This window comes from Cetorhinus maximus, chromosome 24 (assembly GCF_964194155.1).
Source record: "Cetorhinus maximus chromosome 24, sCetMax3.hap1.1, whole genome shotgun sequence".
Lineage (NCBI taxonomy): Eukaryota > Metazoa > Chordata > Chondrichthyes > Lamniformes > Cetorhinidae > Cetorhinus > Cetorhinus maximus.
The window spans coordinates 51519922-51542843 of NC_135902.1; the positions used below are offsets into that span (position 1 = coordinate 51519922).

The window sequence follows — 22922 nt, forward strand, 5'->3', positions numbered from 1 at the left end:
CATTGCACATCTCTTGCGGAGACGAAGTTCTGTTTTCAGGCTGAAGACACTTTCCATTATATTGTGTGGCACTACCATCATGCCAAATAGGATGGATTCAGAAGGCATTTGATAAGGTACCACGTTACTACACAAGATAAGATTATGTGGTGTATGGGGATAACATTAGGATGGATAAGGGCCTGGTTAGCTAATGGAAGCAGGTAGAAGGGGTAAATGGGCCATCTTCTGTTTGGCAGGCTGTAACTAGTGCAGTGCCACAGGGATCAGTGCTGGGGTCTCAACTATTTACAATCTATGTCAATGACTTGGCTGAAGGGACCGAATGCATGGTAGCTAAATTTGCTGATGACATCAAGATAGGTAGGGAAGCAAGTTGTCACGAGCCGAAGAGCCTACAAAGAGATATAGATAGGTTAAGTGAGTGGGCAAAAATTTGGCAGAGGGAGCATTATGTGGGAAAATGTGAACTTGTCCACTTTGGCAGGAAGAATAGAAAAACTACACTATTTAAATGGAGAGAGATTGCAGTACAGAGGGACCTGGGTGCCCTGGTAAATGAATCACACAAAGTTTGTATGCAGGTACAGCAAGTGATTAGGAAGGCAAATGGAATGTTATTTATTGCAAGGGGAATAGAATATATAAGTTGAAGATCCTGAGGGGATTTAAAGTGTGGATACCAGGAGGATGTTTCCACTTGTGGGAGAGACTAGAACCAGGGAACACAGTTTAAGAATAAGAGGTCTACTGTTTAAGACGGAGTTGAGAAGAAATTTTTTCTCTCAAAGGGTTGTTAGTGTGTGGAATCCTCTTCCCCTGAAAGCAATGGAGGCTGGGTCTTTGGATTTATTCAAGGCTGAGTTAGACAGAATTTTGATAGACTCAAGATAGATAGAGTCAAGGGGGGTACATGGCAAAGTGGAGTTGAGACTGCAACCAGATCAGCCTTGATCTTATTGAATAGCAGAGCAGGCTCCAAGGGCTGAATGGCCTACTCCTCCTATGTTCCTAGAACAGATCAAGCCATCAGCAGTGGTAAAATTGTATTCCAGTATAACATGTAACCTCATGGCCTGGCATATCCCTCATCTATCATTACTATCTAACTAGGGGAATAACTGTTTCAATGAGTTGAGGAAGAGCATACAGGGAGCAGTAACAAATATACCTAAACAGAGAACAGAAGGTGCTGGGAAAAACTCAGCAGGTCTGGCAGCATCTGTGGAGAGAGAAACGGTGTTAATGTTTCGAGTCCAATATGACTCTTCTTTGGAACTGAAGAGAGGTAGGAATATGGTCAGTTTTATGTTTTTTTCCTGTTGCTTAGGCCTTAAGTTCTGGAATTCCCTCCTGTAACCTCTCTGACACTGTACCTACTTTTCTTCCTTTAAGACCCTCCTTAAAACTTACCTCTTTGACCATGTTTTTCACGTGTCGGTGCAGACTCGATGGGCCAAAGGGCCTCTTCTGCACTGTGATTCTGTGATGTTTTTGGCCATCTGCTTAAATATTGTCTTATGTGACTTGGTGTCTGATTTTTCTTCAAAACAGTTCTGTGAAGAGCCTTGGGATATTGAATTACATTAAGGAATTTATATAAATATAAGTTTTAAACTGGTATAGTGGTATTGTCGTTGGACTAGTAATCCAGAGACCCAGGGTAATGATCTGAGTTCAAATCCCACCATGGCAGATGGTGGAATTTGAATTCAATAAAAACCTGAATCAAAAGTCTGATGATGACCATGAAACCATTGTCTATTGTTGTAAAAACCCATCTGGTTCACTTTAAATGCCCTTTAGGGGAAGGAAATCTGCTGTCCTTACCTGGTCTAGACTACATGTGACTCCAGACCCACAGCACTCTTATACTCTTTTGAGTTATCAACAGTCGCAGATTGCAACTCTTTGAGTACAATCACAGTTCTTGGTTTTCCGGGAGTGGGACATGAACCCACAACCCTCTGATTCAAAGGCAAGGATGCATCCTGAACAAGGGCAATCAGGAATGAATTAAAAAAAACAAACTTGAAACTGACACAACTGAGGTTTTTTTATAGGGACATACGAGCAGGAATAGGCCAGGGCCATTCAGCTCCTGATTACAGCCTTGGTTCAAACATGGACAAATGAGTTGAACTCGAGGTGAGGTGAGAGTGACTGCCCTTGAAATCAAAGCAGCATTTGACAGTGTGGCATCAAGGATCCCAAGCAAAACAGGAGTCATTGGGAATCGGGGAGGGAAAACTCTCCACTGGTTGGAGTCATACCTAGCACAAAGGAAGATGGTTGTGGTTGTTGGAGGTCAGTCATCTCAGCTCCAGGACATCACTGCAGGAGTTCCTCAGGGTAGTGTCCTCGGCTCAACTATCTTCAGCTGCTTCATCAATGACCTTCCTTCCATCATAAGGTCAGAACTTGGGATCTTCGCTGATGATTGCTTAATGAAAACCTTCACTTTTCACGACTCTTCAGATACCGAAGCAGTCCATGTCCAAATGCAGCAAGACCTGGACAATATCCAGGCTTGGGCTGAAAAGTGGCAAGTAACATTCGTGCCATACAAGTGTCGGGCAATGACCATCTCCAACAAGAGACAACCAACCCTTGATGTTCAATGGCATTACCATAACTGAAGCCCCCACTATAAAAGTCCTGGGGGTTACCATTGACCAGAAACTGAACTGGACTAGCCATATAAATATGTGGCTACAGAGCAGGTCAGAGGCAAGGAATCCTGCAATGAGTAACTCATCACCTGACTCCCCAATGCCTGTCCACCATCTACAAGGCACAAGTCAGGAGTATGATGGAATACTCCCTACTTGCCTGGATGAGTGCAGCTCCCACAACACTCAAGCTTGACACCATCCAGGACAAGGCAGCCGGCTTGATTGGCACCACACCCCTTCCAAGTCATTCGCCATCTTGACTTGGAACTATATCGCAGTTCCTTCACTGTGGCTGGGTCAAAATCCTGGAACTCCCTTCCTAACTGCACTGTGGGTGTACCTACATCACATGGACTGCAGCGTTTCTAGAAGGCAGCTCACCACCACCTTCTCAAGGGCAACTAGGGATGGGCAATAAAATCTGGCCCAGCCAGCGAAGCTCGCATCCTGTGAATGAATTTTAAAAAAGTGTCCTCTGGTTACTGACCGTTCTGTAATGGAAAGAGTCATTCCTTATTTACTCTATCAAAACCATTCATAATTTTGTACAACTCTATCAAATCTCTCCTGAACCCTTCTGCTGTGAGGAGAACAACAGTAGTTTCATCCCTGGTACCATTCTAGCAAATCTCCACTACACTCTAAGGCCTTGACATCCTTCATAAAGTGTTAGTTACAGTATTTCAGTTGAGGCCTAATCAGTATTTTATAAAGGTTTAGCTTAACTTTCTTGCTGGTGTACTCTATCACTAATTATAAAGCCAAGGGCCTCTCTTGCCCTTTTTAATAGTCTTCACAACTTATGCTGCCACCTTCAAAGATATATGCCCACACCCCAAGGTGTTCTGTTCCTTTAAATTTTTTTAATTGCCATTAGTTTCTATTGTCTCTCCCATTCTTCCTACCAAAATGTATTGCATCATATTTCTGTGTTAAATTTCTATCATGTGTCTGCCCATTTCACCAGTCTGTCAATGCCCTCCTGAGGTCTGTTACTATCCTCCTCACTGTTTACTGCATTTGAATTTTACGTCATCTGCAAACTTTGAAATTGTGCTTTGTGTGCCAGGTCATTTTAGTAAACATTAAAAAGGGCTGCAGTCTCAACACAGACCCCTGGGGATAGCACTGTATACTTCTCCCCAGTCTGAAAACAACCGTTCACCAATAGTCTTCGCCGCCTGTTCCTTAGCCAGTTTTGTATCCGTGCAGCCACTGCCCTTTTAAACCCACGGACTTCAAGTTTGCTAACACGCTTTTTGTTTAAAAAAATGCAATTCTCTCAAAGTAATTAACTTTTCAGATTTGACTTTTTTATAAAAGGATAATGCTTTACTAGCTTGCTTTATTGACAAGTGAAAGTTTGCACTTGAAAATTTGCACTAGTTTATTGTATAATGAATGGTTAAGGTGGTTGAATTTTCTATTTTTGTATAATTTGAGGGAATGTAGCACAACCTAAGGAAAAAATCTTCGAAGACAGTATGCTATTATTTGAGTTAAGGCAAATTCTGAATTTACCAAAGTCCTGAACTTAGACATTTTATATAACTCTTTGACAATACCATCTACTTTCAAGATATTTGAAAAACCCAAAAGCCTAATTCAACTTAATAGGTAAACATGCTAATCTTGATTACTCTCACTTTTGAAAAACCAATTTGTATTAATTTTACAGAGAACATTGCAGCCTGTCAGATTCTTTAATATCTGACCTTTGGTTTGTTGGAAAAAATGCCTGTTTACTCATTCACTGATTACTTGATATCTCTAGTATTGTTCGACCTTAATTTCTTTTTATTAGTTTGTGATATGAGCTCTGCTAGCAAGGCCAGCATTTATTACCCATCCCGAACTGCCCTTGAGGAGGTGGTGGCAAGCCACCTTCTTGAACCTCTGCCTGTTTGGTAAGGGAGTTCCAGGATTTTGACCCTACGACAGGAGGAGCAACGATATAGTTCCAGGTTGGTTTATGTGACTTGGAGCGCAACTAGCAGGTAATGGCATTCCTATGCGTCTGCTGGCTTGTTCTTCCAGGTGGCAGAGGGAATGGGTTTGAAATGTGCTGTTGAAGGAGGCATGGCAATTTAATGCAGTGCACCTTGTAGGTGGTGCGCACTGCTGCCTCTGTGCCAGTGGAAGGAATGAATGTATAAAGTGGATGGAGTGCCAATCAAAGTGGGCTGCTATGTCCTGGATGACGTCGAGCTTCTTGAATGCGGTGGGAGCTACACTAGTCCAGGCAAGTGGAGGGTATTCCATCACACACCTGGTTTGTGCCTGCATAAGTGTAGGCTTTGAGGTGCCAGGAAGTGAGTTACTTGCCACAGAATTCTCAGCCTCTGATCTGCTCTTGTAGCCATAGTATTTACATGGCTGGCCCAGATCAGTTTCTGGTCAGTGGTTGCCCCAAGGATGTTGATGGTGGAATATTCAGTGATGGTAATGCCATTGAATTTCAAGGAGAGATGGTTAGATCCTCTGTTGTTGGAGATGGTCATTGACTGGGACTTGTATGGTGCAAATGTAAGTTGCCACTTTTTAGCCCAAGCCTGAATGATGTCTAGATCATGTGGTATGCGAAACAGACTGTTTGTTTAGTATCTGAGGAGTTGCGAAAGGTACTGAGCAATCATGAGTGAACATCCCCACTTCTGACTTTATGATGGTGGAAAGGACATTGAAGAAGCAGCATTGATGAAATTGGATTTAAATTTTACAGAAATATGTTGGGATTAATTTAAGGTTAACTTATCATTACTAATTGGTGCTTGCAGCATTCACATGAGTGACTTTGATAGCTTTGTTAGGTTGAAAAAATAATTTGGAAGCATCACACCACTCTCTTAAGAAATGTTACTGAGAAATTGTTCAGTGACTCTATCTGTTCCATGTTAATATGGCAATCGTCTTGATAAAACCAATTGCTAGTTAAACAAATGATAGACATAAGACATAGGAGCAGAAATTAGGCCATTCGGCCCATCGAACCTGCTCCGCCATTCAATCGTGGTTGAATGAGCAATAATTATCCCATCTAAATAGAATAAAAAGGTACAGCTGGAACACCTTGTATGGAAGCTGCTAGGAAGTTAGTAGCACTGAGGAGTTTTCTTGATAAACCAGCTTTAACCAAAAGACCAGCCTGGATTAATTCTTCCACCACAACCTCTTATTGTGAGTAACATGGTAGCAGAGGGTGAACTTTAAGCTTTGCTTATTGATTGCTGTATATGAAGATTTCTGTCACAGTCCTCTGAGGGAAACTAAGCGTACTGTTGCTCACAATTTTAAGTTTCGGAATGGCAGAAGGACGGTGCAAAATCGCAAGCTTTGACTATCCACCAATTTTTTCTGACTCTGAACCTTACCAGCAATGGAAGGCTGAAGTTGAAATGCGGACCCGGGCTATTTCTATACCCCGGAAGAAGCAAAGTATGGCTTTGGCGGTATCATTACCAGCCAAAAGTAAGATAAAGGGTAAAGTATTTTCAGAGTAGAAAGTGAATGATTTGGATCATGAAGAGGGATCAAACCATCTGATACAATTTTTGGATAAGTTCTGCAAAAAGGTTGAGTTATTGGAAGAGTATGAAGCTTAGACGATCTTTGATAGGTTTAGAAAGTCAGATGATCAGTCCATGGAAGAATATATCATGGATTTTGATAAATGGTACAGGAGACTACAGAGATTTGAACTTGAAATTCCAGAATCGGTATTGGCATTTAAATTACAGGACTGTACTCGCATTTCCCATGTTGATAGCCTTTTAGTACTAACGGGTTCAGTTCCGGGGGAAAGAATCTCTCTCAGATCAAATGGCTGCTGCCCTAAAAAAAATTTCTGGGAAACAATTGTTTCCTGCCACATTTCTGAGCAAATGCAAACAGCTATGCTGTAAAACAAAGGATAGAGGATTCAATGGTGACCGCATTTAGCGGTCGACCAAATATGAGATGAAGATTCCAATACAAAGATGGGGTTAATGACAAGAGGTCTGAAAATGGTCATAACCCTAGCCAATTTGAGAGTCGGGACAAAAAGCATGTCTGGGATGGTGACTGTAGACGTTTAAACTCAAAAAAACGCACAGGGAATGGTTAATTGGTGTTTTCGGTGTGATTCCCAGTACCATTACGCAGTGAACTGCCCACAGCGAAGGAATCGTGTTTTTTGAAATGACCCACGAGATGGATACATCTGAAACTGAAAATTATGATGGTGACTGCCATGATGGAATTGTATTGATCACTCAGTTTAAATCTAGTGATGAGTATCTTGATGGTAGATTCCTTCAACTGGGCAGTTCTGGACAGTGGTTGCACTTCTACGGTGTGAGGCATGGACTGGCTTGACTGCTATCTGAAGTCTCTCGATGAGGAGAAGACTCGCGGAAGATCACGGAGTATGAAAACTCTACCTGCTTCAGGTTCGGAGATGACAATACATTAACATCCTCCAAATGGGTAGTTCTCCCTTGTAAGATAGCAGGGATCAATCTGTTTATCAGTACTGATTGGAGGAGATTGCTGGGGCCTTGACGGAAATCTTTGTATCCTCACTGGCTACGGTGAGGTCCCAGAGGACTGGAGAATGTTCCATTGTTTATGAAGGGTAGCAGGGATAACCCAGGAAATTACAGGCCGGTGAGCCTTACGTCAGTGGTAGGGAAATTATTGGAGAAGATTCTTCGTGACAGGATTTACTACCATTTGGAAACAAATGGGCATATTAGTGAGAGGCAGCATGGTTTTGTGAAGGGAAGGTCATGTCTCACTAACTTGATCGAGTTTTAAGAGGAAGTGACAAAGATGGTCGACGATGGAAGGACAGTGGATGATATCTACATGGATTTCAGTAAGGCCTTTGACAAGGTCCCTCATGGCAGACTGGTACAGAAGGTAAAGTCGCACGGGATCAGAGGTGAGCTGGCAAGATGGATACAGAATTGGCTTGGTCATAGAAGACAGAGGGTAGCAGTGGAAGGGTGCTTTTCTGAATGGAGAGCTGTGACTAGTGTTCCGCAGGGATCAGTGCTGGGACCTTTGCTGTTTGTAGTATACGTAAATGATTTGGAGGAAAATGTAACTGGGCTAATTAGTAAGTTTGCAGACGACACTAAGGTTGGAGGAGTTGCAGATAATGAAGAGGATTGTCAAAGGATACAATGGGACATAGATCGGTTGGAGACTTGGGTGGAGAAATGACAGATGGAGTTTAATCCGGACAAATGCGAGGTAATGCATTTTGGAAGGTCTAATACAGGCAGGAATTACACAGTAAATGGCAGAACCCTTAAGTGCATCGACGGGCAGAGGGATCTGGGTGTACAGGTCCACAGGTCACAAAGTGGCAACGCAGGTGGATAAGGTAGTCAGGAAGGCATATGGCATGCTTGCCTTCGTTGGCAGGGGTATTGAGTATAAAAGCTGGGAAGTCATGCTGCAGCTGTACAGAACCTTGGTTAGGCCACACTTGGAATATTGCGTGCAATTCTGGTTGCCACATTACCAGAAGGATATGGAGGCGTTGGAGAGGGTGCAGAGGAGGTTTACCAGGATGCTGCCTGGTCTGGAGGTTATTAGCTATGAGGAGAGGTTGGAGAAACTCGGATTCTCACTAGAGCGATGGAGATTGAGGGGCGACTTGATAGAAGTTTACAAAATTATGAGTGGCATGGACAGAGTAGATAGTCAGAAGCATTTTCTTTGATGTGGTTTCTAGCGAGATACCACTATTGTTGAGTCGGTCTGCGATGAAGAAGGCTCAGATGACTCTAGATGTGAAGAATGATGGAGCAGTCGTGTTTGGGAAAAAATGTGGATCTACATTTTACCTGGCCAGGCCATTACTGCTTGCCACTAAGGAAGCCAGAGATTTCTCATCAAAAAGTTCATGAAGTTTTGTTAACTGCTGAGAATGAGAATTTGGTGGACAAAGAGATGACCATTTGGAAATTACATAGACAGTTTGCACATCCGGCACCACAGAAACTGAAGACTCTACTTCGAGATGCGGGAGTGGTCGATAAAGGATATGATGACCTTATTGAACAAATGACTGCTCGGTGTGAAATTTGCCTTTAATATCGCAAGACACCACCGCGTCCGCCACTGGCCAGGGAGTTTAACGATGCAGTGGCAATGGACTTGAAAGTTTGGGACAAGGATAGGGGTATTTTTTTACTACACTTCATAGATATGGCAACCAGATTTAGTCTATCCACTGTGATACATAGTAAAGACGAAAGGACCATTGTCGATAAGGTCATAGAGAAATGGGTAGGAACGGGATTAGGAACACCAACGAAGTTCGTCACAGATAATGGTGGGGAATTCGCCAATGAGGAATTTTGAGATATGTGCAAAAATTTAAACATCATAGTTATGCACATTGCAGCTGAGAGCCTGTTTAGTAATGGTCTTTGTGAAAGAAACCATATGGTAATAGATGACATGTTACATAAAATATTAGCTGATCAACCAGACTGTAAATTGCAAAAAGCGCTAGCATGGGCAGTGCACACAAAGAACTCTTTGCAAATAGTTGGGGAGTACAGTCTGTATCAGTTGGTGTACGGAAGAAATCCAAAATTGCCTTCGATGTTATCAGATGCTCCCCCCTTCCCTAGAAGGGACTAGCATTAACTCCACTTTTTCTGCTCATCTGAACGCTTTGCATGCGGGCAGAAAAGCTTTCAGTAAAGCTGAGGTTTCGGAGAAAATTCAGCGGGCCATGTGACACCGCATAAGACCATCAGGAATACATTTTGGACATGGAGACATGGTACATTATAAAAAGGAAGGCCAGAAAGAGTGGAAGGGACCTGGCAAGGTTATAGGGAGTGATGGGAAAGTAGTAATTGTGCAACACGGCAATCAGATTGTTAGGGTACATTCTTCATGGTTAATTGGCACTGACTATACCTTTACAGGTTCTGAACAGGACATAGAACACAAGGAGGCGCCATGCATTTCGCATGCACATATACATACACTAGGTAGTTATGAGGAGCAGACGACGGCAGATACAGGGTTGACTGACTCTGAACAAAGTAATACTGAGGTACAGGACAACGCTTTTCCTCCAAAAGGGCAACTACCCAAAGTAGGAACAAAGGTAACATACATGCCAGAAGGGACCAGTGTGTGGAGGGATGCCACTATCGTAGGGAGAGCAGGTAAGGCCACTGGTAAATACAAACATTGGCTAAATGTGCAGGATGAAGGACAGGAGACAAGACCTATCGATTGGCAAACTGAGGTAAAGATGTGGAAACCCAGAAAGCACAGTATGAGTTCTGACAGTGGACCAGAAATTATCCGTGATCCTAGAAAAAGATCATGGACTTGTGAACGGAGTTCTGTTCGCATGGGAGGATGATCATATAGTAGCAGTCCAGAAAGGGAGAGGAATGTGAGTAGAGGCCTTGGCTTAATAAGGAGGACTAGTGAGCAAGCTAGCAATCTCAATAGGAGTAGAAGTCCTTATGACAGAGTGATTCTAGCAGCTGCTAATAAATTGGAAAGGAAGCCAGACAGAGTTAGAAAGTTGGAAGGAATTTGGGGTATATTCTGAAATACCTGACAGAGGACAGCCAGCTTTATCTCTCAGATGGATCTGTACAGAAAAGGTACTCCCAGATGGCACATATAAGGCCAAAGTGAGATTAGTAGCCCGAGGCTTTGAACAGTGACTAGGAGATCAGGATGTCAGAGTGGACTCGCTTGCTGCAGGGAAAATGAGTTTGAAGATTTTTAGCTATTTTGGCATCCTATTCCTGGGAGTGCAAATCGATTGATATAAAGGCTGCGTTTTTGCAGGGGAAGAAGTTTCAAAGGGAAGTTTTTTTGAAACCACCCAAAGAAGCCGGGGATGTAGAAGGAAAGCTATGGAAATTGAATAACTGTGTTTATGGGTTGAATGATGCATCGAGAGTGTGGTATTTTTCCGTGAGGTCTGTCCTGTTGAAAACAGGTTGCATTCAGTTAAAGGCAGACCCCACGATGTTCTACTGGCACCATAAGGAGAAACTAGCTGGAACCTTTATCGTGCATGTTGATGATTTCCTGTGGGGAGGATCTGTAGAATTGAACAATGGGTAATCGAAGATAAAGAAGGAATTCCAGGTCGGAAGTCAGGTTTCTGTGGCCTTTAAATGCATAGGTTTAGACATTAAGTGGAGCAAGTTAGGAGCGACATTGAATCAACAATCTTATCTAGAAAATGTTAATTATATCCCAATAACTCGTGGTAGATCCTCACAAAAAGAGGATCATGCTAGTAAGGAAGAAATGGAACAGTTGAGAAGTTTGATTGGGCAGTTGAACTGGTTGTGCATTCAGACTAGGCCTGGAGCTAGTTATGATATGTTGGAACTGAGTACCATGATGAAACATGCTACAGTTGAGCAAATTCTGAGAGCAAATAAAACACTTAAAAAAAACAAAATTAAATTCTGAGATGTGTGCTCAAGTTTCCAGCCTTGGATGATCCAGAAGATATGAGGTTGGTCATTTTTATTGATGCTTCACATGCCAATTTTCGGATGGGTACTCTTAGCACAGCAGGGTTCATCATATCCTTGGTGGGAAAGAATGATAAATGTTTCCCACTGGTTTGGGAGGCCAAGAAAATAATAAGGGCCGTGAAAAGCACCTTAGCTGCTGAAACACTAGCCTTGGTAGAAAGAAGCATTAGATATGGGGGTTTACTTTGCCCCTTATATAATATTTCTGTCAGTATATTGGCTATGTGGGAAAAGTTTGCCCACAGAATGTTATGTTGATAACTGGTCTCTTTGGGACAACGTTCATTCTACGAAAAGTGCCACTGAAAAAAGGCTACAAATAGACCTAGCCAGCATAAAAGAGATGTTAGAGGGAAAAGAGAACTCTAAGATAAAATGAAAACAAAAATACCTGGAAAAACTCAGCAAGTCTGGCAGCATTTGTGGAGAGGAGCACAGTTAACGTTTCGAGTCCGCATGACTCTTCAACAGAACTAAGGAAAAATAGAAAAGGGGTGAAATATAAGCTGGTTTAGGATGGAGGTGGGGGTGGGACAAGAAGAGCTGGATAGAGGGCCAGGTGGAGATAACCAGAAGATGTCACAGACAAAAGGACAAAGAGGTGTTGTCTCCTCTTTGTCCTTTTGTCTGTGACATCTTTTGGTTATCTCCACCTATCACTGGCCCTCTATCCAGCTCTTCTTGTCCCACCCCTGCTTAAACCAGCTTATATTTCACCCTTTTTCTATTTTTCCTTAGTTCTGTTGAAGAGTCATTCGGACTCGAAACGTTAACTGTGCTCCTCTCCACAGATGCTGCCAGACCTGCTGAGTTTTTCCAGGTATTTTTGTTTTTGTTTTGGATTTCCAGCATCCGCAGTTTTTTGCTTTTATCTAAGATAAAATGGGTTGACACAAGTCACCAACTATCAGACTGTTTTACGAAAAGAAGTGCCTGCTCTAAGAAATTATTAAATGCGTTGGAAGAGGGATGTCTTATTGTTATGGAATGGAAAAAAATATGGTTTTGTTTTATAATTGTGTGTGTGTGTGTGTGTGTGTGTGTGTGTGTCTAATGAAATTCGGGAATTATAGATGTCGAAGTACATGACGTTATTTCCTTCTGTTTGTTTGAAAAAAAGTGTTTTTTTGTTTTAAATTTAAAAAGAAAAGGGGAATCTGTTAATATGGCAATCATCTTGTTAAAACCAATTGCTAGTTAAACAGGTGATTATTAATTATTCCATCTAAATAGAATAAAAAGGTACAGCTGGAACACTTTGTGTGGAAGCTACTAGGAAGTTAGTAGCACTGAGGAGTAGTCTTGAAAATAAACCAGCTTTAACCAAAAGACCAGCCTGGATTAATTCTTCCACCACAACCTCTTATTGTGAGTAACATTCCAGAGACAACTAAATGCCAATGTTATAAATATTTGTATATTCATGCAAGGTTTAATTTTTGTCTTTTCAAGCTCCAGTTTTCCCTTGGGCATGATTGCCATAAGTAGAAAATTATCTATTTCAGCCTGCCTTCCAAGATAAATTACCTATATAACCTGTTTTGCCTCTGTGAATTAACTTATTTATTTTTTAAATTACTGTTGCTATTTTGCTTTATTGATTTTGTATTATGCAAAAAATCACAACTTCTTCACCTGACTTGTTACACTAACAAAGAACAAGATTAACCTTCCAATATACTGAAAGTTTGAAACTCTTTCCTTGGTTCAGTGTAACGTTTAATTAATGCTATTATTGAATTCTGTCCAGTGTTTTTCACATTTTGACTGTATTCAAATCAAAAATGAAAGCAAATCACTTTTAAGTTCCTAAATTATTCAGTCATTCTCTTTGAAAAGATATTTTAAATTGGCTGTAACACTAATATTTCAGATACTGATTCTGAAATGACGGTAAACAACATTTATCCACAGCATTTTGCTTTCACCCAGTATATTGTTGTCTTGGACTGTTTTGTGCCATTTTCTGAAACATTGTTATATTTCAAAATAAGCTAGCACTCTTGTTATGATCTCCATAGAGACCGATAACTTTGAATATGAGAGCTTGAGAAATAGGAGCAGGAATAGACCACGCAGCCCGTTGAGCCTGTTCCACCATTTAATATGATCGTGGTTGATCTTAGGCTTCAACTCCCATTTTTCCCACCCGCTCCGCATATCTTTTAATTCCCTGAGACACCAAAAATCTGTTTATCCTAGCCTTAAATGTATTCAACGATAGAGCATCCACAGCCCTCTGGGGTAGAGAATTCTTAAGATTCACAACTCTTTGAGTGAAGAAGTGTCTCTTCATCTAAGTCCTAAATGATTGGCCACTAATCCTGAGACTGTGCCTCTGTGTTTTAGATTCCCTGACCAACAGAAATAATCTCTCAGCATCCACCCTATCAAACTCCTTCAGAATTTTGTAGGTTTCAATGAGATCACCTCTCATTCTCCTAAACTCCAGAGATTACAAACTCAACTTATTCAGCCCCTCATTATAGGACAACTCCCTCATTCCAGGGATCAATTTAATGAATCTTTGCTGTATAGCCTTGCATTCAGTGCAAACTTAGTTCTAAAAAGTTTAAAAATTTTTATTGTAACAAATCACTAAAAAAGCACTCTCGACTAAACACTATTTCCTTTTTGTAGATACTTGTACTTTAAACTACACAAAAGAGATTCCCCATTTAACTTTTAGCATGGCAGAAAATTCACCATTACAGTTATGTTACACTGTCCCTTAAGTGGACACTTCATCCTCCAGGAACCAGTCTAAAATTATTTTCAGCTCCCGATGGCTTGCTTCCTTTTTTTCCCAGCCTGGTGACTTTTGATCCCAGAACTGACTTTCGCTGTGAGATTTACACAATAGACTCCTTTTCTCTAGCCCCAAGCTAGGCGAATCTTCCAACCTCCTTTAAATCTTCTTTAAATGAACTTGGTCTTCAACCTGAACATGAGCTCCTGTGTGCGTTCTGCATGGTGAACGATAGAGTCAGCATTTTCTCTGCTTCAGGTGCAGGATTGGCTCCCTCTGCCTCCTGCTCTCTGCCTGTCAGATGGCTGCAGACTACATCAGACAAAACTGCTGTCTCTGTGATATTCATGGATTTATAGGAAACCTGATCTCAAAATGGCTTCCTTGGCCATTCATGGCAGTGTGAAACACACTAGCCTTGTATTTAGGTAGAATTGCTAATTAGCTTTCATTGATCCCAACTCCCTTTCATCTTAGAATTAAGTGGATATTTTATAACACAGCTGTTTACAACCCAATATCAACAACGCTTTCCTGGAGACTCCGGGGCTACTCGTGGTATACTCCGATACTGTTGCCATTGTCTCTAAGCATAAATATCTTGCACCACCTTCTCAATAAAACAATCTGAGCTGCCCTTTGCTTCCTAACAATCAAAACCACCAAGGCTTACTGTCAGGCAGACTGCAGAACCGGTCAGATGACCCCTTAAATTACCCTAAGTTTAAAGCTAAAGCCCCAAAATATAATAGCCATATAAATGCCACAACTATAATATTCTTGACTGGACTGCAGCACAAGCAACTCCCCATAATGTTTGAATAAGCAATGTAGACTGAATAGGTTGGCTGGATAGATGGCTATAATGAGTTGAGAAGTTCATGTGCTTAAATAGTGAGCTTCTGGTCCTTATTCTGCCATCAGCTGTGGTGTGGTGAATGCACTCTTGCCTCCTGAGACAGCAGGTTGAGAGTTCAAATTCCTCGATGGAGACATGAGCACATAAATCTAGACTGATGTTCAAGTGCAGTACTGAGGGATTGCTACACTGATGGAGGTACTGTCTTTTAGCTGAGACATTAAATCAAGACCCTCATTATTCTATCCCTTAGGTGTAAAAAGATCCATTGCACCAGGGAAATTCTTCTAGTGAATGGTCAATATTTATCCATTGACTAAAATCACAAAAATAAATTATATGTTTATTATTTCATTCCTGATTGTGGAACTTCTATATATGCAAGCTCATTCTTCATCAGGAGAAGCCCAGCTTAATAGTAAATGTAATATTTATTCAAAACCTTTTTAATGAAAGAATGGAGTGAGACATTTTGAAGTGGGTTGCATCTTTATAATAGTGCCAACCAAAATGCTTGCCCTATTTAAATTTGATAATTTGCATGTTTTACATTTATCCTCTTTTTTTCTCCTTCGTAAATAATGCAAACATTAAATAATTTAAGAACTGTTGCAGTGAACCTATATGAACAGATGCTCCCAAGAACAAGAGACTTCTGTGTAGTGTCTAGCAGATGATTCAAAGTGAATGAACAGGTTTCCCATTTCTTCCTTTCATTGGAGAATGACTGACTCATTGACACTGCCAACAGTTTTTTAAGAATATAGATAATTTGCAGTGTCGCAGTGCTATATTTAAATTTAATGAGTTCTATTTATTTCTACTTTAATTTGCAAAATGAATTTACAAATCATTCCTCCTTTAATCAGCCCAGATAATTGGTAAGCAGTCATTTTATATGAATTTGTCGCTTCTTACTGTGGAGGGAAAAAAATGGGTATATAGCTTTAAAATGAGGGCAATTATTTAAGCAATGTTGGAACAGGGTAGCTTGCTTCACCCCCAAGTGAGAAATTCTTGTTAAATATGAATGATACTTTGTGTAGAAAGGAATTGTTGTACTTCAACTATCCTTTCGGTCCAATTTAAAAATGATACAAAGATAAATCCATGCATGAAAAGAATATCCTTCCCAAGAGCCTTTTGCTTTAGTGAATTTGAGAGCTGCTCTATACAGATTAGACCACGTTCAACCCTCAATCCGTACTGAGTTAGTTGATCCTAGCCAGGGCAGTTGCAATAAAAAAGGGTGGCAACAATTGTTCTGTGATTCTGTGTTAAGGATTTGAGTGTTGACTAGTCAAGTGTTCCCACTCATCTCTATTAACAACTCTTGCTGGAAGAATTGGATGAAGCCAGCACTGGACATGCAAATCATTATTTTGCCATTCTGTGGCTCGTTGACCCTTGCTTTCAAGGCTTATGTTAATAGTGATTATTTGGTGAGCTACTGGAAGCATATCTCAGCAAGGACTCTCAATCCCTTCAGAAAAGGAAGAAAGAAAAATTAGAGTAAATTATATTTAACACTGCAGGATTTTAATATTTTCATAATTTTCCAAAGGAACCTTCTTATCCTTTTAATAACACCAATCCTGTTTTTGTGCCTGTAAAAGCCCATGCCATCCAATACTGGCGTGCCTTTTTAGGTGAGTTGGGTATCTGGTTACCTTGCTAACTTTATTTGAATAAAATTTTACATTCCACAATGAACCCCTTTGGTACTACATCTAGTCCATATGTAACAGGATGCAATGAATAACAGATTAATTGGGAAGGAACTGTTAAAGGTTGTCTCTTGGCTGGTAGCTAAAAAATAATTTTTGTACAGAACACTGAAGTAATTAGTAAAGGAAGATTGTGCTTTTTATACGCTGCATCATATCCTTCAAGGACATCCCATCCAATTAATTACTTCTGAAGTGCATCCATTGTTCATCATGTAGGTCAAAATGGCAGCCAATTTGGGTGCAACAATATCCTACAAATATCAAATGAGGCAAATGGCCAGTTGATATATTTTTGATAGTTCTTGAACGAGAGTTCGCTGGTTTTTAAATATTGTTTGTTGAAGTCCTAGAGGGGGAATTGAATACATAATCTTATGACTGAATTGAAGGACGTACCAACTGAGCCAAACTTGACAATACTACACATACTAGTAGCTATAATGTTGTGCAATTCTGGGATTTAGTCCCTGTTAAGGACATGATGGATCTTGCCGTATGGCAACATTGAACTAGTTGGAAAACCAGATGGAATTCTCTTCCTATTTGTTCCTTCATAAAGATATCAAAGCTATAATTAAGTTACTTATTTGAAGTTTCAATTTGAACTTTCTAGGTAGGTTTGGTATTTGGGAAGAAAGAACCAACAAGAACCTGGAAAATAGGCTGTATTACAAACCCATTTTAAAAATAATAATTGAAACACATTTGACAACTTGGTTTCAGTATGAAGATAAATTGTATGGCTTAGTTAATGGAAAATGGAAAACAATTAGGATTTTGTACAAAATTTTTCTGTTTTGCTTATTTACAAATTTAGCATTTGGAGCTTCCTAGGCTTTCTTGTCTTATGTTGCCTATTACAGAATGCACTGCAACTGTAACAAATTGGCATGTAGCCTGAAATTGTTTCTAACACATCGTGGCAATTTCTGTGCTTGCTGCTATACTTTTCATCAGTAATAATACTGATTTTGTTTCGGAGTGATTTGAGTTAAAGGGTGAAACCTGGAGTTAGACCTTTCTAAGAACTGGCAGAAATCAACTTTGCAATATATAGCCAAAGTTGTTTTTTTTAGTGATTTGTAGATGGATTTCTTTTTCAAAAGATTGTAATTTATTTTTTTATTGTTTTTTTAGACTGTGATACTTACTCAAGACTGCAATGACAAGTCAGAGCAGTAGCCATGCAGAAAGAGCAGTTTCTATGTCGTCATCACCAAAAGTGCAGGTTCAACGCTCCACTTCTAGAGAGACCATCACTATACACTTTTCTGCCTTTGGTAAGGAGGAGGAGGAGGAAGAAGAAGAAGAATTTGAAGATTCCTCCATAACTCTTCATGAAGACCAAAGATTTGTACCAGGACTTAAAGGAAAAGAAAGTACTTGTGAACATGGTGACCAACTTCTATCAGAGCCTGCTACCTCATCAAATATGTCAGCAACATCAACTTCAGCTGCAGTTTCCAATTCGCCTTCAGCATCAACAATTATCTCTTCAGAACCATTGGAAACATCAGTAATATTACCTTCTGCATCACTTAGTACTACTGCATTGCCATTGTTCTCATTACCAGCCCAGCAATTGGATTCTACCAGTTTGTCTTCAGAGGTGACAACTACAATTTCAGCTTCTACATCTGATTCTTCACCTCAACCTGTTGTGCATTCCGTTGTCCCTTCATCTTCGATGACTAACACAAAGCCATTCTTAAGTTTAGTAAAATCTCTTTCAACAGAAGTAGAACCAAAAGAACCCACAACCCCTCTAAGGACAAGGCAGTTAATGAAAACACTAGTTAAATCTCTGTCAACAGACACATCAAAACAAGAATCTGAATCTGTCCCATTTAGGACCTCTGATTCCCGAATAAACTTACATCTCTTCAAACAGTTTACTCAACCTCGTGTCACTGGAGGGGATTCTAAGACTGCACCTTCTTCTCCGATCACCTCTCCATCAGAAGGTAGGTCATTTTTTAAAGTAACTGAAGTGGAGGCTAGAATTGAAGACACTAAAAGACGACTTTCAGAAGTTATTTATGAACCTTTTCAACTTCTAAACAAGATAATTGGCGATGAAACCAGTAGTTTTCGGCATAAGGCTTTATCATCCAGTGCGACAGAACTTTCCACTCTCACTAGTTTAAATGGGCATTTGGAAAGCAGCAACCGCTATAGCATTAAAGAGGAAGAATATGATTCTGATGGGGACTGTTCAACAAAAGATTTCATTCCAAGTACAAGTAGTTCCAAACCCACGGATGAGCCATCAAAAGAGGGAGACACCAAGAGTTCGCAGGGGACCACAAAGGAAAATTCTTTGAAGGCATCATCGCTAGGTCTAGAAAAATGCTCACTTTCTGTACTTGCTAGCAAAGAAGAAGATGAGTACTGTGACTTGTACCTTGAAGAAATTGAGGTAGAAACTGAGGAGGAGATTATTGTGGCTAAAACTATAGAACCTCGAACAGGAGAAGAAGCATTTGAAGGAGAAAGTGAGCCATTGGGGCAAGATGAAATCAAATCTGAAGTACAGCCACTTGAAGTTCCATTTAAGACTTTATTACTCTTTACCATGCTTGTATATTCCTACTTAGTACTGCCTCTGCCAAGTTATTTAAGTGGGCTATTCCTTGGCATTGGCTGTGGATTTATGATAGCAATTGGTGTTGTATGGCTGGTAGCACCAAGAAAGTCGAGGGACTATCAACAGTCGCAGAGAAGGATTAATTTTGAACATCTAACTACAGAACCTTTGGATATAAAAGAACCAGAAATATTTAAGGTAGGAGTACTTTAATCTTTGCAATTTGGTATATATTTAAACATTGTACTTTCAGGTTACATGACTGATGCAAAGCCTGCAGGATGAAATATTTTGTTGTAAAGACTTGCACCATTTTTAATGTTTCGTGCAATGTATGCCTGTTCATTTAGGTATACTGCTTGCAGTGTAAGGTAAGGCTATTTTTGAAATGTAATTTTGACACTTTGAGGTGGACTCAAGCTGGATTTAAGTTTTCATACACACTGAAAAACAACTCTTGAATTTTGAATGGAAATCAGTGAACACAGGAGTGATGGGTGAGTGGGACTAGGTGTGAATTAGGATTTGGGCAGTAGAGTTTTGAATGAACTCAAGTTAATGCAGAGTGAAAAATGGGAAACCATCTGGAGATCATTGGAACAATCAAATCTAGAGGTAACAAAGACATGGAACAATGTATAGCAGCAGAAGAGGTGATGAGATTGGGCAGTCAGGCAGTGTTATGGGTGTGTAAGCAGGCGGCTATCTTGGTGATGGAGAAGATATTGATAGAAATTCACCATTGCGTTAAATATGACACCAAAGTTGCAAAAGATCCAGTTCAACCTCTGGGAGGCAGCGATAGAGTCAGTGGCTACGGAACGGGATTTGCGAAGCAACTGAAAACAGTGCAGTTGGAGGATATTTCTGCTGATCCAGTACTGGATGTCAAATGTGTGACAAATTATAGACAATGGAGAGGTTGAGAGGTGGTGGTGAGGTAATGCTTGCTGAGGCCTGTGTACATGTGGAACCTGATATGCTTTTGGATGATGACATGGTGGGAAGAATGTAGATGAGAAACAGATGGGGCCAAAGATAGATCCTTGGGAGACCCCAGAGGTAATGATGTGGGAGAGGGAAGAGAAACAGGTGGTGTTATGATTGGATAGATAAGAATGGAACCAGGTGAGCCCAGTCCCACCCACCTGGAAGACTGAGAGGCATTGGAGGAAGACGGTGTGGTCAACCATGTCAATGGGTGCAGACAGGTTGAGAAGGATGAACAGGGATAGTTTGCCATGATTGCAGTAACATGAGATGTAAGTTGTGACTCTGATAATGGCTGATTCAGTGGATCATCTTTTAGGACACATGAGTCCCCTTCTCTTTGTATAGTGCCATGGGATCTTTTATGTCTACCTGTGAGGGCAGATGGGACCTTGGAAGGCACCACTGATGGTGCAGCGCTCTCAACTGCATTAGTGTGCGTCAGCCTGGATTATGTGCTCAAGTTTATGTATTGGGTCTTGAACTCTCAACTGTCTGACTCCGAGGCAAGGGTGGCACTACTGAGTCACAGCTGACGTGTAGTTGATCTCCTATGGCACTGCTCAGAGACAAAACACATGCTTTTATGTCCACTCTAAATTTATCCTCCTATGCTCTCCTAATATGCCTATTTTTTTTTCCCAGTCCCATCTTTAATTACAATTCTTTCCATTAACTTACTATTGTGTACCTTTGCTGTCATCTCCTGAATGTCTGCCACTTGTTTATGTTCCTTTTACAGATTTACTGCATTTGTAGATAAGTTTTTAAAAGCCTAGGGCACATTTGGATATGTATCGTCCCTTTTTAATCATGACCTGCCATTAGGCTTCCCTCAATTCAGCCTGCATTGATACAATCTAATACAGTTAATCATAAGGAGATTGCTTAATTGCAAGTTGAGACATATGTTATGATCCTGGACTAGACCCCCAAATGTTAGGGAGCAATAACATTTTGTCTGAAGTAAAGATTTAAGGAACTTGCTGAAGATAATAAAGCTACAAGATTCCATGGGATTTGAACAAACAAAAATAAACTTTTTACTATATAAGGTCAGGAAGATAAAACAATTTATGACATCTAACTTATACATTAATCAGGGTTAAAATGCGGTACATGTGAATTATCAGACAAACTCTGGTCAAACACCACGCTGCACAACAAATGGTGGATGTGACCTAGGCATCAGTGCAAAAGATAAGGCTGAAGCATTTGCTACAATCTTCAGCCAGAAGTGCGGAGTGGATGATCCATCTCGGCCTCCTCCGGAGGTCCCCAGCATCAAAGATGCCAGTCTTCAGCCAATTCGATTCACTCCACGTGATATCAAGAACGGCTGAAGGCACTGGATACTGCAAAGGCTATGCGCCCTGACAGTATTCCGGCAATAGTACATCTACAAAGGCACAAGTCAGGAGTGTGATGGAATGCTCCCCCGCTTGCCTGGATGAGTGCAGCTCCCACAATACTCAAGAAGCTTGACACGGTCCAGGTCAAAGCAGCCTGCTTGATTGGCACCGCATCCACAAACATTCACTCCCTCCGCCACCGATGCATAGTAGCAGCAGTGTGTACCTACAAGTTGCACTGCAGGAATCACTAAGGCTCCTTAGACAGCACCTTCCAAACCCATGACCTCTACCATCTAGAAGGACAAGGGCAGCAGATAGATGGAAATACCACCATCTGGAAGATCCCCTCCAAGTCACTCACTTTCCTGACTTGGAAATATATTGCCGTTCAAAATAGCTGGGTCAAAATCCTGGAACTCCCTTCCTAACAGCTCTGTGGGTGTACCTACACCTTATGGACTGCAGCGGCTCAAGAAGGCAGCTCACCACCAGCTTCTCAAGGGCAACTAGGGATGGGCAATAAATGCTGGTCCAGCCAGCAAAGCCCACATCCTGTGAATGGATAATGATTTTAAAAAAGACAGATGCCATGGATTTCTCAGCAATTTAGTAAACACTGAGTCAACCAGTCTCGTTGAAACTCTGCCTCTCTGTGAAAAAGGATTCCAGTCTTCACCTTCAAAGATCTTAGAATTCACTCCAAAAGTCACTCCAACTTCGGCTCGCCTCGCAGGGTTTCATTCTCGTCTCCTGAGATTCTGTTTCCCTGGATTTTCGAGTCTGCATTCCAGCACCAACTCACAAGCACAGCTTCAGCTCTTCGGCTGCCCCCAGCAGAATGCTACTGCTCTAAAAGGGCACTTTTGCCTTGACGGCCCTTAGCACAGAGTCACCAACCTTCTGCTGCTGCCTTAGATATTCAGGGCTTCTCCTGAACCCTCACCACTTAGTCTGCCAGCCACAGCTTTTTTTTCTGCTTGGAACTTTGTTCTCTGTTCCTCTTTCTTCTTAACTAGGACCTCTCCCTAACCCCTGTCTGGGACTCCTCTTTCGAGACCTTTCCCTTCCTAGGACTTCTCCCAACTATGGTGCTGTGCTCCTGGGACACATGACTCCATTTTAGTGCAGTTTCTTTTTTCCTCTTTTTAATGCAAGCATGCTGTTGTCAGGGTGGGCAAGCTCTTTGACTGCTGAATTGTGCATGTACCATCCGCACCCGGCCTGTGCATGCGTGAAACTCCTGAGGCTTGTTGGAACTTGAAGTTCCCGGCCCCTGCTCCACAAAAGATAAGATGAATCACATTATATGCATGGTTTTAATCTTATGCGTTTTATTGACAAGGCCACATTTGAAGTGCTGTCTGTAGTTTTAGACACCCTAACTTAAAGGATATTGGTACTTTGTGAAGGGTTAAGAAAAGAATGACTCAAGTTATTTGAAGACTG

The 22922-nt window shown here is 41.0% G+C and overlaps 1 protein-coding gene across 6 annotated transcripts in view; it reads left to right on the plus strand.

Moving 5' to 3' along the window:
* Positions 1 to 22922, plus strand: part of tex2 (testis expressed 2) — a 107847-nt gene that overhangs the window by 30895 nt on the left and 54030 nt on the right. For 4 of the 6 annotated variants that reach the window (XM_078529040.1, XM_078529036.1, XM_078529041.1 and 1 more), the window contains exon 2: positions 17682 to 19329. In XM_078529040.1, the coding sequence (XP_078385166.1) occupies positions 17707 to 19329 (1623 nt within the window). In that variant the 5' untranslated portion in view covers positions 17682 to 17706. Of the gene's footprint in view, positions 1 to 12439; positions 12575 to 17681; positions 19330 to 22922 lie in introns of all 6 variants that reach the window. The other 2 variants (XM_078529038.1, XM_078529037.1) reach the window with 1 other exon arrangement.